The sequence below is a fragment of the Budorcas taxicolor genome, chromosome 10, assembly GCF_023091745.1.
Source record: "Budorcas taxicolor isolate Tak-1 chromosome 10, Takin1.1, whole genome shotgun sequence".
Taxonomy (NCBI): domain Eukaryota; kingdom Metazoa; phylum Chordata; class Mammalia; order Artiodactyla; family Bovidae; genus Budorcas; species Budorcas taxicolor.
In genome coordinates this window covers 80864931-80884117 of record NC_068919.1, presented here as the reverse complement: position 1 = coordinate 80884117, position 19187 = coordinate 80864931, and the positions used below count along the sequence as shown (strand labels likewise).

The 19187-nt window shown below is 38.0% G+C and overlaps 1 protein-coding gene across 3 annotated transcripts in view; it reads right to left on the bottom strand.

Annotated features, from left to right (window-relative positions):
- Positions 1-19187, bottom strand: part of PCNX1 (pecanex 1) — a 177988-nt gene that overhangs the window by 48909 nt on the left and 109892 nt on the right. For all 3 annotated transcript variants that reach the window (XM_052647207.1, XM_052647205.1, XM_052647206.1), the window contains 5 exons: positions 18777-18887; positions 15856-15947; positions 6275-6384; positions 5547-5652; positions 2508-2600 (listed from right to left, as the gene is read on the bottom strand). In XM_052647207.1, the coding sequence (XP_052503167.1) occupies positions 2508-2600; positions 5547-5652; positions 6275-6384; positions 15856-15947; positions 18777-18887 (512 nt within the window). The remainder of the gene's footprint in view (positions 1-2507; positions 2601-5546; positions 5653-6274; positions 6385-15855; positions 15948-18776; positions 18888-19187) is intronic.

Sequence of the window (19187 nt, the reverse complement as noted above, 5' to 3'; positions counted from 1 at the left end):
AGCTATAAAAGTTAGTGGCTGGTCATGTAATACAGATATTTTAAAATGTGTTAACTACTTTGGTGTCTCACACTGCCCATGTAACTAGAGCGTGGCCTGAGGTGTACCGCTTCCTACTCTAGGAATGTTCTACGTGACTAGCAGAGCAATGTATTAAATTTTTACTAATAGAGATAAAAGACATTAGCTAAATAAAATTGTAAATTTGGAGAGCAGACTCAAACTTAAAATAGTATTCTGTTGTTGTGTCTTTACACAGTTTGGAAGAGAGTTCTTGTGTATGACTAAATTTACAAAAAAAACAAAGTACCATCACTTCAAATATTCAAATTAATTATTTAGAAACTAAAGAGGCCTGCATCTGACCCCTGAAGACTCACAGGATCTCACTCAGTTTGCAAGGTACTCAGGAGTTAATGGTTCAAATTGGAAAAGAAGAAAACAAGCAAAAATGTTAAAATTAAATAATACAACCTTTGTTTCTAGGCAAATGGAATAATAGAGACTTGCTTTATTCCGCATGAAACAAAATACAATAAAATACATGAACTAATGTTTTGCAATGTATTAGACATAAGGAAATAAACAGTGAACCCTGAGAGAAAGAGAACAGATGAGGTCAGTGTCAGGCCTGCTCCAGCTTACTGCCCTTAGAGAGTCTCCAGACTGTACTGCGGGGAGGGGAACCCATGTAAGCCTGGAACCTCCTGAGTGAAGGAAATGGAACTTAGAGGCTGGACACAGCAAGGCAGCTAGAGCTCATCAGAGTAAATAGTTTTCTAAACAGAAAACTGCATGGACAGAGAGCTGCATGGAGGAGGATCTGCAGAGGGTCTAGCTCGCGTATTCAGGGGCATCAGCCACACGTGTGTGGGAACAGACCATGTGTGGCCAGAGACAGAACCACGGCAACCTCACACGGCAGGCACTCCTGTGCCTGTTCTCACAAGCCAGACTGGAAAACCTCAACACTCCCAGGGCACTGGGCAGAGTACTGCAAAGGGTGCTGCCTCCAAACGTAGGCAGAATATTAGCCCTAGACTGAATAGTCCTGTCCCCATTAAGCAATCTTAAAAGTTAGATTTGAGAGGATCAAACTGTTTACAAGGAACTTAGGGCCAAAACCAAAGTTCAAGAATATTTCTAGAAAAAAAAAAAAATCTAGTACCCACAAGGCAAAACATAATGCTTGACATCCAATCAAAAATGACCGTGAAAGCAAGGAATCAGGAAACTATGATTCATGGGGGGAAAAAAATCAGTTAATCAAAACCAACCCATAGGTAACACAAAAGTTAGGATTATGAGACAAGGACATTAAGAGAGATAGAAGGGAATCATGTAAGTTCAAAAAAGTAAACAGACGCATGAGAGATATGAAAAAGACCTGAAACCAACTTTCAAAGATGAAACCTGTTAGTTCTGACATTAAAATATACACTGGATGGTATTAACTGCAGATTAAACATTACAGAAGAAAAGATTAGTGAACTTAACAACAAAGCAATAGAAAGTATTCACAATTAAACATGCAGAGGGAAAAACAGAATTTAAAATTTAAAAAAAAGTGATCTGTGGGATCAATTCAAGAGGCCAAAGATTATGTAACTGGAGTCCACGAGCAGGAGTGGATGGAGGGACAGCAGAAGAAAAAGGGAAAAGACAGTTAAAGTAATAATGACCAAAACTGTCTAAAGTTGATGAAAACTAGACCACAGATGCAATGTACCCTAAGCACAAAAGCATGAAGAAAACCATGCGACGGGGCAGGACAGTCGAACTGCCGACATGCAGAAACACGGGTCTGCATAGGAGAACGAAGAGCACCGAGGAGGGCAGCCACGGGGCCTGCAGGACCACCATCTGGGAAGCACCACCCACAACCGGGCCCGACTGACAGGACAGGGTTCTGGACTTCCAGCTGTACCAGAATGAGACTCCGGGGAGTTTACAAGAACGTCAGTCACAGAGGAAAGCAGGCAGACTGTAGAAGTCAGTCCAGAACGGTTCCCACGATCCTCCCTTCCTGACATTTATGCCTGCCTGTATTCCCCTCCCACACTACAGCAGGTTGACCGGGGTGACCTATGGATATGGCAGACTTGGTAGTATGCCACATCCATGACAGTTATAGAAATCAGGACATCAGTCTTGGGCCTTCTCTCTCTAGGATCACCAGCTTTGGGGCAAAGAAGCTAGTGAGGACACTTCGGCAGCCCATGGTGAGGACCACATGGACAGGAACTTAGCTATACGGCCAACGGTCAGCAAGAAAGTGAGGCCTACTCATGGCCTCAGATGACTACAACTGCATATGACGGTAGCGAAACACACTGAGCTGGGATCATCCAAGCCACTCTCAAGAGTCACAACCCATGAGAAACCGTGAGAAGAGTAAGAATTTGTTGTTAAAACCAAAGTCATATATTTTAGCATTATGATCAAATCAGAAGTGAATCCAAACAAAGTTATTTTCCCCCAGTGAAAAGAACTAAATGATTCCTTACCTGCAATACTGTGAACACTGTGCTTACATGAATAGCAAAATACAGCACGCCGATTACAACGCACACCACTAGGTCAGACTGTAAACGCTCGCTCTATGGAACAAAACAACTCATCAAGCATCACACAAAAATTTAAACAAATCTTTCCTCCCAATGGCCAAATTTAAGAAACAAAATTTCCATTGATCCTATTCTGTAGCACTTCCAGGTTATTTCTTACACACAATAATTAACTACCAGAAGTTTTATTTACCTCCTATCTTGGTTCGATGCTGTACCAAGGATTGTTTAAGGAAATTAAACAAGCTTAACTATTTCCACACACAGTAAATATATCATAACAAAGTCTTTTAGAATGAAGGTTTTCCCCTCATTGGTCTGTAAGTTTTACATGGGAAAAAGAAATGAGATCCTTAAGTTTTTCTATAGGGTATATGGTTTTGGATAACAGTTATATTTTCACTGGCTTTCTAAAATGTTGAAATTGTATGTACATGTCCTATTTTACTTACTGAATTTTGATTCTTTGGGGAGTTATAGTAAAAACCAAAAACCTCTTGATATCTATGGTCATCATCACCTCAGATTTATTAAGCTTTTAAGCTAGATTCAGAAATAGCCTACTATATTCAACAAGAAACGTCCTTTGCTAACATGAAAACTAAAGTTAGGAGAAATTGCTTAAATTATATCTTGAGGCAGTTTTATAGTTCTCTAAAGTTTTCTATTTGACTATGTGAACAGCTCAAGTTCAGTGAATGTAAATATAATCTAATTCACGACCTATATAAATTCAGTCTTTCATAAGTGGAGATACGTTAAGTAACTTAGGAAAAATATGTTTTTCTGTTTTGTTGCATAAAGCAGATATAAATCTACAGAAATCATTTTTTTAATTATTAAAAGAAGGGAGGTAACATTACAAAGTTTTAAATTACTATATCTGCTTAAGTATATGAAATTAGTATAGGTTACTGTTCTCTCCTTCAACCTAGAAAATAAACACACATACACACTTTTCAAACCACCTTACAGAACTAAAACCACTAAAAGACCAGCAGATGACTCATAAGTACAAAGTTTTCATCAATAAGAACAACAAGAAAATAAGTCTAATTCATGCTAATATTCACCTTTCAAATCCTAGTTTAAATTCAATAGGATTGAGAATTCTGTAAACAATGAAATCAATTTCATTTCAGATCAGTCATTCAGTCCGACTCCTTGTGACCCCATGAACCGCAGCACGCCAGGGCTCCCTGTCCATCAGCAACTCCCGGAGTCCATCCAATCCCATGTCCATTCAGTCTGTGATGCCATCCAACCATCTCATCCTCTGTCGTCTCCTTCTCCTCCTGCCCTCAATCTTTCCCAGCATCAGAGTCTTTCCCAATGAGTCAACTCTTCACACGAGATAGGAGATTGGCCAAAGTATTGGAGTTTCAGCCTCAGCATCAGTCCTTCCAATGAACACCCAGGACTGGTCTTTAGGATGGACTGGTTGGATCTCCTTGCAGTCCAAGGGACTCTCAAGAGTCTTCTCCAACACCACAGTTCAAAAGCATCAATTCTTCGGCGCTCAGATTTCTTTATAGTCCAACTCTCACGTCCATACATGACCACTGGAAAAACCACAGCCTTGACTAGATGGACCGTTGTTGGCAAAGTAATGTCTCTGCTTTTTTTTTTTGGTCTCTGCTTTTTAATATGCTGTCTAGGTTGGCCATAACTTTCCTTCCAAGGAGTAAGCGTCTTTTTAATTTCATGGCTGCAGTCACCATCTGCAGTCATTTTGGAGCCCAAAAAAATAAAGTCAGCTACTGTTTCCCCATCTATTTGCCATGAAGTGACAGGACCAGATGTCATGATCTTAGTTTTCTGAATGTTGAGTTTTAAGCCAACTTTTTCACTCTCCTCTTTCACTTTCATCAACAGGCTCTTTAATTCTTCCTTCACTTTCTGCCATAAGGGTGGTGCCATCCACATATCTGAGGTTATTGATATTTCTCCTGGCAATCTTGATTCCAGCTTGTGGTTCATCCAGCCCAGAATTTCTCATGATGTACTCTGCATATAAGTTAAATAAGCAGGGTGACAATATACAGCCTTGACGTATTCCTTTTCCTATTTGGAACCAGTCTGTTGTTCCACATCCAGCTCTAACTGTTGCTTCCTGACCTGCATACAGATTTCTCTGGAGGCAGTTCAGCTGGTCTGGTATTCCCATCTCTTTCACAATTTTCCACAGTTTATTGTGATCCACACAGTCAAAGGCTTTGGCATAGTCAATAAAGCAGAAATAGATGTTTTTCTGGAACTCTCTTGCTTTTACCATGATCCAGCGGATGTTGGCAATTTGATCTCTGGTTCCTCTGCCTTTTTGAAAACCAGCTTGAACATCTGGAAATTCATGGTTCACGTATTGCTGAAGCCTGGCTTGGAGAATTTTGAGCATTACTTTATTAGTGTGTGAGATGAGTGCAGTCATGCGGTAGTTTGAGCATTCTTTGGCATTGCCCTTCTTTGGGATTGCAATGAAAACTGACCTTTTCCAGCCCTGTGGCCACTGCTGAGTTTTCCAAATTTGCTGGCATACTGAGTGCAGCATTTTCACAGCATCATCTTTCAGGATTTGAAATAGCTCAATTGGAATTCCATCACCTCCACTACCTTTGTTTGTAGTGACGCTTCCTAAGGCCCACTTGACTTCACATTCCAGAATGTCTGGCTCTAGGTGAGTGATCACACCATCGTGATTATCTGGGTCGTGAAGATCTTTTTTGTACAGTTCTTCTGTGTATTCTTTCACCTTATCTAAAATGAATATTTAGCATACTGTTCTACATCAAAACAAACTTTGAGGAATGAGCATTTCTTACATGTGAAATCTGAAATAAAAACCACCAACCATGTACAATAATAATATACATGTATTTTTCCCAGTTACTAAAATTGTGTTACCCCCTAAAATGTTCATTATACAATATGATAAACTGTATAAAATTCAATTTGAGGTGATCTTAAAAAGTTAAAACTTACAACAGAATTTCTAAGTTTTTCAGGCAGTGGATCTTTTACTTCAGACAAAGGGTCTTCTGGATTTTTCTCTTCTGTTTTTGGAAAAATCTTGGATTGCACCAAAGAGCTTTATGTTAAAAAAAGAGAGAGAGAAAATCATAACCTATAAAGTCGTATTTCAAATGACAAATAAACTTTATGATATAACAGAAAACAAAGTGATCCAAGTATATCTACTCATCGTGTGTATGCACGCTTAGTCGCTCAGTCATCGCGTCTGACTCTGAGACCCCATGGGCTACCCCTGCCAGACTCCCCTGTCCATGGGGATTCTCCAGGCAAGAATACTGGAGTGTGTTGCCATGCCCTCCTCCAGGGCATCTTCCCAACCCAGGGACTGAACCCAGGTCTCCCGCATCGCAGGTGGATTCTTTAATGTCTGAGCCACCAGCAAAGCCCATATTTACTAATTAACAAATGAGAAAGTTTAAGATGCCATAAATAAGCATACAATAAGAATATTATAATAAAACTACAGTGTAACATCTTAGAGGACAAAAAGCTAAAAGCTAACAAATACTTTCAGCCTTGGTGATTACAATGACCCAAAGTTAATATATTTTGAAACCAAATATAGATAAGTCAACAGTGTTTTGACAGTGCAGTGGAAAAACAGATCTTGGAAGTTAATTTAAAAGAAATGCCAATTTATTTAAATTTCTCTAATTCAATAACAAGTGATCACTTACAAAAGCACAGATGGATCACTGCTTTGTCGGCTGAGATGATAGGATACTGCCACTAATAAGCCACAAAAAATGGAGAAAAGCACTGGAATATGCTGGCCATCCCAAGAATCCTGTTGGAGAAAGAAAAGTATGACAGAACAATATGCTTCTAATTCACAATCTATTATATAATCCTTTTATGTCAGTATTTTGGAGAAGATAACAGAATTAAACAAAACCTTTTCAGTAATGTTACCAATTGCATTTTATTCCATATAGACTTATTACTTTCTGACGAACAAGAATCTAACTGCTAAATGACCATCAGGTTGCTTTTGGTACTAAAGCTCTATTATACACTAGGAATGGCGCATTTGTTTCTGATACATGCTGCTATCAATTTCTGTCATATTTTAAGTGGTATTAAGTTTATAGCCGAAGAATTGATGCTTTTGAACTGTGGTGTTGGAGAAGACTCTTGAGAGTCCCTTGGACTGCAAGGAGATCCAACCAGTCCATCCTAAAGGAGATCAGCCCTGGGATTTCTTTGGAAGGAATGATGCTAAAGCTGAAACTCCAGTACTTTGGCCACCTCATGCGAAGAGTTGACTCATTGGAAAAGACTCTCATGCTGGGAGGGATTGGGGGCAGGAGGAGAAGGGGATGACAAGAGGATGAGATGGCTGGATGGCATCACTGACTTGATGGACGTGAGTCTGACTGAACTCTGGGAGTTGGTGATGGACAGGGAGGCCTGGCGTGCTGCGATTCATGGGGTCGCAAAGAGTCGGACACGACTGAGCAACTGAACTAAAGTTTATAGTAAATCATGTCCTATTTTTTAAAAAACAGAATAACTTGTTGTAGCAAACTTTTGCTTATATATAATAACGGTGCAGGAAAAGGCAACACATGATATAATACTTAAGGCAAAACAAACTGCTGACGTTTGGTACACTACTTTCTAGATGCCTTTGTTCATATGCCATTATATTCCCTAGAGCACTAGGCATTCAGTGCTTCTTGAGTGAATAGCTATATATTCCCAGAAATAAGTAATACAAAGCTCGCTTCTGAGGTCACCAGACAACGTTGGGTATGCCATGTCTGCTTTGCCCACTGCAGTATCTCTGGAGTCTGCTAACACGGTTCCTGGTGCAGAGTAGACACCACTGGTGAAACGAACAGCTAACAGTTCCTGAGCATGGCCTGTGAGGTGAGCACCTTCGTCTCTGGGGATTCAAGCGGGGAGAATGGTGGAGCAGGTAATCAAACGGTAGTTTATTACACAACCTGCTCCCCTCCCCCACTTAATAATAAAGCCTTGGAAATTGTTCCACATCACAGCAGAGACCTTCTCTTTAATGGCTACATAAAAATCTAATCATCATCATCATATTATGTATATCATATTCTGTATCAAGCTTCTTTCTCAGATCTTTGTAAGTATTTATAAATTCTTAGAATCATCCTTGGAGATATGTACTGTTACTCTCTAATTTATACATGAGGAAACTAAGGTAGAGATGGTTTAAATATGTCCAGTTAACCGGTAGAACCAAAAACTGAACTTCCTTATATGTTTGAATTTGCTGAGCATAAAATTAAACAGTATGTGAAGAGTTTCAGAATGAAGGAGAGATAAATACATAAGGCAACAAAATAGAGGAGAAAATGAAATGTATGTAAGAACAGCATTAGCATCAGGTGTATGGGGGAGACAAGGAAGACTGTCTAATGGAAATGTGGGGAGAGGGGCAAAACAAAGTTAAGCCTACAGCTTCCATAACGTGCAGTCCATGGCTAACGCCTAAAACTCGACAAATTATAAGAAGTATAAATTAGTTACTTAGAGATACAGAGGCAAACACCAAAAGAATCAGCTCAAAGAACTGAAAGTGCTAACTCTGAGGAAGGGAAAAAGGGGTACAAAACCTACAATAAAAGGGACTGGGAACGAACCAGAGGGAACCTTATGATGGTGAGAAACTATTTTATATCTCACTAGGGGTGTATATCACACAGGTACATGATTTGTCAAAACCTGTCAAACTGTGTACTTAAGATCCATTGTGTATAAATTCTGCCTCAAAACAAGTATTATTTAACAAACGCTTGACAATACTTTTTATTTCTCTCAGACAAAAGAAAAGCATCCTTAAATTGGTCTCAAAATGACTTATTTTATTTACATTAATAATTCTGAATCATGAAATATGATGATTAAAAGATTAAGAGCTGAATTTGTTCTACACGCTGTACTGGGTCAAAATGCTTTTACTTCAGTAAACAATGGCCCACGTTCTAGCAATCTCTTTAAAAATATCTAAAGATGTAGGAAGTATGTATGTAACAGTAAGTAATAAAGCTGTCTTAGAGGAAAACTGTAAACTTTTAATGAGCTTTAAAGTTCAAGGGGAAAAACGTAAACAAAAAAATCTGAAGCCAGAATTTCTAATAGATGTATTCAGTTCAGTCGCTCAGTCGTGTTCGACTCTTTGAGACCCCATGAACCACAGCACTCCAGGCCTCCCTGTCCATCACCAACTCCTGGAGTTTACCCAAACGCATGTCCATTGAGTCAGTGATGCCATCCAACCATCTCATCCTCTGTCGTCCCCTTCTCCTCCTGCCTTCAATCTTTCCCAGCATCAGGGTCTTTTCAAATGAGTCAGCTCTTCACATCAGTTGGCCAAAGTATTGGAGTTTCAGATTCAACATCAGTCCTTCCAATGAACACTCAGGACTGATCTCCTTTAGGATGGACTGGTTGGATCTCCTTGCAGTCCAAGGGACTCTCAAGAGTCTTCTCCAACACCACAGTTCAAAAGCATCATTCTTCGTCACTTAGCTTTCTTTATAGTCCAACTCTCACATTCATACATGACCACTGGAAAAACCACAGCTTTGACTAGATGGACCTTTGCTGGCAAAGTAGTATCTCTGCTTTTTAATATGCTGTCTAGGTTGGTCGTAACTTTTCTTCCAAGGAGTAAGCGTCTTTTAATTTCATGGCTGCAATCACCATCTGCAGTCATTTTGGAGCCCAAAAAAATAAAGTCAGCTACTGTTTTCACTATTTCCCCATCTATTTGCCATGAAGTGACGCGACCAGATGTCATGATCTTAGTTTTCTGATCTTAGTTGAGTTTTAAGCCAACTTTTTCACTCTCCTCTTTCATTTTCATCAAGAGGCTATTTAGTTCTTCACTTTCTGCCATAAGGGTGGTGTCATCTGCATATATGAGGTTACTGGTATTTCTCTTGGCAATCTTGATTCCAGCTTGTGCTTCATCTAGCTCAGCATTTTTCATGACGTACTCTGCATATAAGTTAAATAAGCAGGGTGACAATATACAGCCTTGGCTCAGAGGTTAAATGGTCTGCCTCTAATACAGGAGACCTGGGTTCAAACCCTGGGTCGGGAAGATCCCCTGGAGAAGGAAATGGCAACCCACTCCAGTATTCTTGCCTGGAAAATCCCATGGATGGAGGAGCCTGGTGGGCTACAGTCCATGGGGTCGCAAAGAGTCAGACACAACTGAGCGACTTGACTTAACTTATAAGGAAAATATACTCCTTTTCCTATTTGGAACCAGTCTGTTGTTCCATGTCTAGTTCTAACTGCTGCTTCCTGACCTGCATACAGGTTTCTCACGAGGCACGTGAGGTGGTCTGGTATTCCCATTTCTTTCAGAGTTTTCCACAGTTTCTTGTGAGGAGTGAAAAAGTTGGCTTAAAGCTCAACATTCAGAAAACAAAGATCATGGCTTCTGGTCCCATCACTTCATGGGAAGTAGATGGGGAAACAGTGTCAGACTTTATTTTTTTGGGCTCCAAAATCACTGCAGATGGTGACTGCAGCCATGAAATTAAAAGACGCTTACTCCTTGGAAGAAAAGTTATGACCAACCTAGATAACATTTCAAAAGCCAGAGACATTACTTTGCCAACTAAGGTCCATCTAGTCGAGGCTATGGTTTTTCCAGTGGTCATGTATGGATGTGAGAGTTGGACTGTGAAGAAGGCTGAGCACCAAAGAATTGATGCTTTTGAACTGTGGTGTTGGAGAAGACTCTTGAGAGTCCCTTGGACTGCAAGGAGATCCAACCAGTCCATTCTGAAGGAGACCAGCCCTGGGATTTTTTTGGAAGGAATGATGCTAAAGCTGAAACTCTACTACTTTGGCCACCTCATGGGAAGAGCTGACTCATTGGAAAAGACTCTGATGCTGGGAGGGATTGGGGGCAGGAGGAGAAAGGGACGACAGATGAGATGGCTGGACGGCATCGATGGACGTGAGTCTGACTGAACTCTGGGAGTTGGTGATGGACAGGGAGGCCTGGCGTGCTACGATTCATGGGGTCACAGAGAGTCGGACACAACTGAGCGACTGAACTGAACTAATTGTGATCCATACAGTCAAAGGCTTTGGCATAGTCAATAAAGCAGAAATAGATGTTTTTCTGGAACTCTCTTGCTTTTTCGATGATCCAGTGGATATTGACAATTTTATCTCTGGTTCCTCTGCTTTTTCTAAAACCAGCTTGAACATCTGGAAGTTCACGGTTCATTAGGTTGGTGCAAAAGTAATTATGGTTTTGCATTGTTGAACTTTGCTGTTTGATATTGGGATACATTCTTAAACACATTCTTAAATTATGTTATACATTATTTTTATGTGCATTTCTTGCTTATGTTTTTTGCTAATGACTTATTACCTGCTGTTTACATTTACTTTAGAAATGGTGCTAGATAAAAGGTAAATGTGAGCAGTTTTAAAATTTGAGTTCTAAATGGGTTGTAAAGCAGCAGAGACCACTTGCAACAACAACGCATTTGGTCCAAGAACTGCTAACCAATGTACCGTGTGCAGTGGTGGTTCAAGAAGTTTTGCAAAGGAGACGAGAGCTTTGAAGATGAGGAGCGTTAATGGTCGGCCATTGGAATTTGACAACAACCAATTGAGAGGATCATTGAAACTGATCCTCTTAAAAATACACGACAAGTTACTGAAGAACTTCAACATCAACCATTCTATGGTTGTTCAGCATTTGAAGCAAACTGGAAAGGTGAAAAAGCTGTATAAGTGGGTGCCTCATGAGCCGACTGAAAATTTTTTGAAAAGTTACTGTTTTGAAGTGTCATATTCTTATTCTATGCAACAGCAAAACACTTCTTGATTGGATTAGGATGTGTGAAGAAAAGTAGATTTTATACGACAACCAGTGATGACTAGCTCAGTGGCTAGACCAAGAAGAAACTCCAAAGTACTTTCCAAAGCCAAACTTGCATCAAAAAGGTCATGGGCACTGTGTAACTGTTTGGTGGTCTGCTGCCCATCTGATCCACTAGAGCTTTCTGAATTCTAGTGAAACCACTACATCTGAGAAGTATGCTCAGCAAATTGATAAGATGCACTGAAAACTGCAATGCCAGCAGCCCACACTGTTCAACAGAATAGGCCCGATTCTTCTCCATAACAATGCCTGACTGCACGTTGCACTACCAAGCCTCAAAAGTTGAACGAATTGGGCTACAGAGTTTTGCCTCATGTGCCATATTCAACTGACCTCTCACCGACTACCACTTCCTCCAGCATCTCCACAACTTTTTGCAAGGAAATCACTTCCACAAACAGCAGGAGGCAGAAAATGCTTTCCACGAGTTCATCAAATCCTGAAGCATGGGTTTTTATGCTACAGGAAAAACAAACTTATTTCTCATTGGCAAAAATGGGTTGATTGTCATGGATCCTATCCTGATTAATACACATGTGGTCATGTCTATTTATAATGATTTAAAATTCATGGTCCAAAACCACAATTACTTTTGTATCAATCTAATAAATGTCTGTATTAGTGAATAGATTAAAAAAATTGAACCATTCCTAAAGATATGCAATAAAGTTCCTCAATGAATCTAACTGTCCAAAAGTAACTTCTATGATCAATTTCTTGTGTATTCTTCCATAAACACTCTAGGTATATATAAGTTATCAGGTGTGTTTTTAAATAAAGGCACAAAGGGAACATTTATTTTTTGGCATATTGTTTTCCTTTGTATTAACACACACACACTGGAATATTATTCAACCTAAATAAAAGGAAATCTTGTTAATTGCAACAACATGGATGAAACTGGAGGGCAATATACTAAGGGAAATAAGCCACAGAGATTCACAAATATTGCATCTTACCATTTATACGCGGAATCATAAAAAGGGGAAAACAAATTAACTCATAGAAACAGAGAATAGAAAAGTGCTTGCCAGGGACTGGGAGGTAGGGGAAACAGGGAAAGGTTGGTGAAAGAGTTATAAAACAGAATTTAGGTAAGGTGTGGTCAAAATGGATAAAGAGGGTCAAAAGGCACAAACTTCCAGTTTCAAGATAAATAAGTACTAAAAGGTAGTAAGTACAGAGTTAATGATACTGCATTGCGAATGTGAAAGTCGCTAAGAGGACAGGATCTTAAAGGTTCTCTCCATAAGGAAAAATATTTGTAATTATCTATAGTGGCTTCCCCAGTGGCTCAGACAGTAAAGAATCTGCCTGCAACGCAGGAGACCCAGGTTCAATCCCTGCGTCGGGAAGATCCCCTGGAGGAGGAAATCGCAACCCACTCCAGTATTCTTGCCTGGAGAATCCCATGGACAGAGGAGCTTGATGGGCTACAGTCCATGCAACTGCAAAGAGTTGGACACGACTGAGCAACTAACACATGGAGACAGGTATTAATTAGATTTATTGTGGTGCTCATTTTGCAATATATATAAATATTGAAACTAATGTTATTTATCAATTATACCTTAATAAAAAATTAAAAGATGAATAAGGTCTGAGAAGCTAATAAGTAACACACTGATAGTTGATAACACTGTATTGTAGAACTGAAATTTGCTAAGAGAGTAAACTTAAACATTCTTACCAATGGAAAAAAAACTAAATATGTGAGGTGATAAATGTGTTAACTTAATGGGGGGAGTTCTTTCACAATTTAAATGTATATCAAATCATCATCACATACACTTTAAATATCTTAATTTTTATTTGTCAACTACATGTCAATACAGCTTGGAAAAAAAGAAAAATAATACGTCTTGGAAATCTCACATTTGCACAGAGAAATCTATTTTTATTCATTTTCATGATTGTATGGTATTCCATTGTGGGGCTATACCATAATTAATTTAACTAGCCACAAATGACAAATATTGGGTCATTTACAGCTTTTGCTGTTATAAACACTGCTATGATAAAATCTTTGTATATAATCTTTACTCATTTACATAAACCAAATCTGCACATTTTTTATTCTATTACAATGGGGAACATCTAAAACTAAAATAGTCTGGTATAAAATGCCATGGCCAAGAAAGAAGGAAAAAAAATATATCTCCCTGCCTGTCTTAGGACACAAGGTACTAGCTGGCAGCTTTACAACTGCTGCTCTTCTGCTACATCATTACAGTTAAACTGGCTTTTGGAAAATTAGAAAACTTACTGCACTGTTAACTTCTATGGCTGCAATTTCCAAATAATGACCCATTTTCCAAAACATATTCTCCAAACACAGATCTGAAACCTTTATACCAGGATGGTTTAGATGGTGTACCTGGGAGAGCTTGGATTTGGATCTCATTCATTACCTCTAGTTCTTTCCTGGGCCATCATCAAGCATCTCCCTCTCTGCTCCATTTCCTACCTCCCCTTTTAAATGCAATCAAGCCTCAGATCTTTCTTAGAAAACAAAACCCAGGAAACAATCGTCTCATGTACACAGGCTTCTCAACTATATTCTACAGAGTAGAAAATGTTTCCTTAATATCAATTCAAACCTAAATTTCTATTAATTCTAGCTAGTTTCCTCAGCCAAAATACCAAAAAAAAGCTATTTTGCTCAAGTCACCATTATCCTATTAACTGCCAAATTAAATAACAATTTTTTCACGTTGTACCGCCTCTGAAGTTTCCTTTGTTGGATTTTGTTTCATTCATGGCTTAATATTCACTGCTTAAATACTGGCATTTCCCAGGGTTCTATCTGTGTCCATTTTCTCCTGCCAACCCAGGGTTGCAATCTTTTTCTTATACTTTAGTTTGCTGATGAATTCTAAATCTTTCCATCATTACCACAAATAACTACCCGCTATGTACCCCTGGATACCCCATTAATGCCAACAAATAAAAGTGTCTAAATGTAAACAACCCCCTTCCGCAGGAAACTCAGATACTTCCACTCATGTGCATTAGTATCAGTATGTAATCAGCTGTTCAAACCAGCACCCACCCAGGAGTCCTCCCAGATCCTACTTGGGCTTTTTCCTTTTAACCACCGAGTTCCCAAGCATCTTCACTGAGCCCAGCTTTCATGAAGGCCGTTATCATTTTAAGGTGGCAGCACAAGTGACTCCCTGCTTCTGATCCTACCTGCTTATATTTCACACTGGGGACCAAGTAATCTTTCTAAAACGCAACACTGATCATTTCCTTGCCTTACCTCAAATTATTCTGATGGTCTTCCATCTCCACCCAATACGTTCAGGACAAAAGATATTTCAAAATCCAGTCGTTGCTTACCTTTCCAGCCTTACTGTAGGCCATCTTTCCTCATGTACCCAAATTTCCAGCAATTCCAAATTATTTGCTGTTTCCTGTACACAACACACTTTCTTTACAACTCGATGGTTCTTCACCCCATGTTTCAACTAGCTAATTCCTACTGTCCTTCAAATTTTGGTAAAAAACCACTCCCTTGGAAAATCTTCTCTAATCCCTTTAGGCTGAAGAGGATAATGTCTTAGTTCATATACCTGTCATACTGTTTTCACAGCCTTCATCCCCTCTATTCACCCTCAGTTAAGAGCATCAGTTAACTTGTTAACCACAGTTAACATACCAGCAACTTAAAAGCAGAAAATGGTACTTAGCACAGAACTAGGCACATAGTAAGCACAGTAAATGCTACTGAGTACATGAATCAAGGAAGAATGCTATGAGCCCCTTCTCACAACCCTTTCAACCCTATTATTCTCTGTTTATCTTGTATTAATCATTAAAAAGAATACTAAGAATTGTTTATGAGAAACCTAAAATTTTTACTTATAATTTGGAGACAATTACTTAAAAATGGAGCTAATAGGGCTCATCAAATTCTTCTAAACCAATGACATTAAATTTCAGTGCATTAATTTTTACTAGACTGAATCTTAAATTGCAGTACTTGAACTTGTTCTCTAAGTTTGAAAAAAATCTTGATATGAAGAGTAGTTACACATATTAAGTAAAAATCGAAAATTAATTTTATATTCTGTTATCACCATGCCCCATCTCTATCCTAGACCAGCTTAGTTTTTAATAATCTGCTTCTAATATTAACCTATTATTACTGCACAGAATTTTCTTTTAATAATAATTAACTATAAAATTGCTCTCAAATTCAAGCTAAATGAAAATAAGAATAATGCTCTACATATGAAGACCACGGAAATTAATACTGAAGACATACCAGGAAAAAAGTAATTAGTCAATTTAAAACAATCTTCATATATCAATAGAAAAGCAGCCTTAATGACAAAACATACTACATGTAATGCTCACCTTTAAGGCCCCATAACATAATCCATACAGTAAGGCTACTGCCACGATACTACAGACAAAACTGTAAAGTGCTGCAAGCAGGCTTGTGGTGGCTAGACAGGAAAGAGAGACAGAAATCAGCACTCATAAGCATGTAAGTGGACGGAAGAAACTTACATAAAAAAGTCACTGAAAAGTATTTAAAATGGCATGATACTGAGTATAATTAAGTATCTACTTGCTTACTTTATAAAAATTGGGTTTCTTTATCCTGTCCTTTCAAAAATTTTGAAATGATAAAGGTCTACTACAGGCAATTTCTGATACAAGGTAAAATATAGTCACCTTGGAAGTAATAAAGTAATAAAAATCTTTAAAATTTTATTCTATTTTACTACTATATTTATCTATAGTAGAAAAAATTATACCGATATTGTACTTCAAGAATGTACCTTATTATTTATAAAAGTTTGGGAAAATATAAAGTTCAAAGAGCCTCAAAAGAAACTAGAAATGTATTTTCACTAAAAGATGTTTGTCTATGTAAACACAACTTCTGCTACCCACAGAAGTAAATTTATATTCCTGTAATCAGTTAATTAATTCTCACAAAAAGTACAGATCTGACTAATTACTAACAACAAAAAAACAGATCCAATGGGATTACTAATAAGGAAGAAAGGAAGGCTAAGATAACAGACTTCAACAGTAATTTTATATGGTGACATTAAAAAAAAACTACAAGAAAAATTTTTCTTTAGGAGATATTAAAAAGCTTATACCTTGTACAAGTTTATAAATTATGATGATGCCCACTATTATAAATTATCTACACTAAGCCTTCTCCATAGATTAATATAGCACCTCTAATAGCCCCCTAAATACTGAAACTGCTTTATAACCATTAAGCTGTGCTGAACACCAACTGTTCTTAATTCATGCTCCTTCAAAATTTCAAAACATTAAAAGTGTTCTAGATACACAGCAACATAGAAAAAGCTTTGTTTCTATTTCAAATTTAAACTATAATATCAACACTTTATCAGTAGAGATAATTTCGATGCTGTACTTGGGAGATAAGGACAGCAAAATGTGATGAACAAAGGTCAGTAATTTCTTTCCCTTTCATACTTTTTTTCCTAGATGTACACTCATCTCTCAGTAAAATGCTGGATGGTTAAACTAAATAAGGGTATATTTTAACCTCAGTTAACCACAGACCAAAGTGTTATTTTCAATTTCTGCAGAACATTATTCCAGAGTAATTTTGGTATGGTCTTACTTATTTTGAAAATAAAATGTACATACAACAGGGGAAAACATTTCTAATGGTATCAATTCATATCCATATATTCTACTCTAAAAGCAGAGACATTTCTAAAAATCTTCTTTAGTAAAATGTAAAAGCGTTCTGGTTTAGGTGTCCCACTTTTGCTTTATTGACTATGCCAAAGCCTTTGACTGTGTGGATCACAACAAACTGTGGAAAATTCTTCAAGAGATGGGAATACCAGACCGCCTGACCTGCCTCCTGAGAAGTCTATATGCGGGTCAAGCACCAACATTTAGAATGAAACATGGACCAACAGACTGGTTCCTATTCAGGAAAGAAGTACTCAAGGCTGTATATTGTCCCCCTAATTATTTAACTTATATGCACAGTACATCATCAGAAATGCTGAACTGGAGGAAGCACAAGCTAGAATCAAGATTGCTGGGAAAAATATCAATAACCTCAGATATGCAGATGACACCACCCTTATGGCATAAAGTAAAGAAGAACTAAAGAGCCTCTTGATGAAAGTGAAAGAGGAGAGTGAAAAAGTTGGCTTAAAACTCAAACTTTCTGAAAATTAAGATCATGTCATCTGGTCCCATCACTTCATGGGAAATAGATGGGGAAACAGTGGAAATAGTAGCAGACTTTATTTTGGGGGGCTCCAAAATCACTGCAGATGGTGACTGCAGCCATGAAATTAAATGACGCTTGCTCCTTGGAACAAAAGTTATGACCAACCTAGAGAGCATATTAAAAACCGGAGACATTACATTGCCAACAAAAGTCCGTCTAATCAAAGCTATGGTTCTTCCATTAGTCATGTATAGATGTGAGAGTTGGACTATAAAAAAAGCTCAGCACTGAAGAATTGATGCTTCTGAACTGTGGTGTTGGAGAAGACTCTTGAGAGTCCCTTGGACAGCAAGGAGATCCAACCAGTCCATCCTAAAGGAGATCAGTCCTGAATATTCATTGGAAGGTCTGATGCTGAAGCTGAAACTCCAGTACTTTGGCTGCCTGATACAAAATGACTTGTTGGAAAAGACCCTGATGCTGGGAAAGATTGAAAGCAGGAGGAGAAGGGGACAACAGAGGATGAGATGGTTGGATGGCATCATCAACTTGATGGACATGATGAGTGTGAGTAAACTCTGGGAATTGGTGATGGATAGGGAGACCTGGCATGCTGTAGTCCATGGGGTTGCAAAGAGTTGGACATGACTGAGCGACTGAACTGAACTGATTCTAAAAATGAAACAAAGCTCTGAAACTAAATATAGAATATCAAATGCATACACTAGTTCAAAATGTAAATATAATGCCACATATCAGAGCTCAAACTATTTGATCTTTTATAAATATTACATAAGTCTATAAAGTTCCATGTAACTCACTGTAACTTTAACTTTAAGGTAACAGTATTTTAACACTTGTTACAAATCATCTCCATTATTCCTGGATCTTTCACTAAAGTAGCAAACTTGACTATTTTTTTCCTATCCACAAACTAATTCCTGTTCAATCTTTAATTATTAAATAGTGCCTTTTCTTTCTAATTTCAATTCTAAAGTAAAAACTGAAAAAGCAACTTAATGGTCAGTTTATTGTTTAATGATCTGCAAAAGTAATACTTTAAACTTAATTTTTATAAGGAAGTACTCACCATTACCACCAAAGATATGAATATCCAATTGTTCACAAAGGTACATTACAAATGTATTCACCTGAGGCAGGAGACCAATGAAAAATACTATTGGGAAACAGAGTGTAAACACTACAGAAGGAAAGAAAAGCAAGTTAAAAACAGCATGTCACACCCATCCCCAAATTAACACATATTACTAAGCAAGTTTCTTACAATTGCTTGAAACTACTAAGCAAATTTCTTAAAGTTACCATTTTAAATTATTTCTCTACATAACTGCCTGAGTATTAAATAATCTTTCCAACTATGAACAATTTAGTGTTTTACATAATAGGAACCTGAGATGAAGATCCAAGGGAAATCTCTCGTTTCATCAGCTCTATTTGCTCATCATGTTTTTTCATTCCTAATCCCCTATAATTTTTTCGT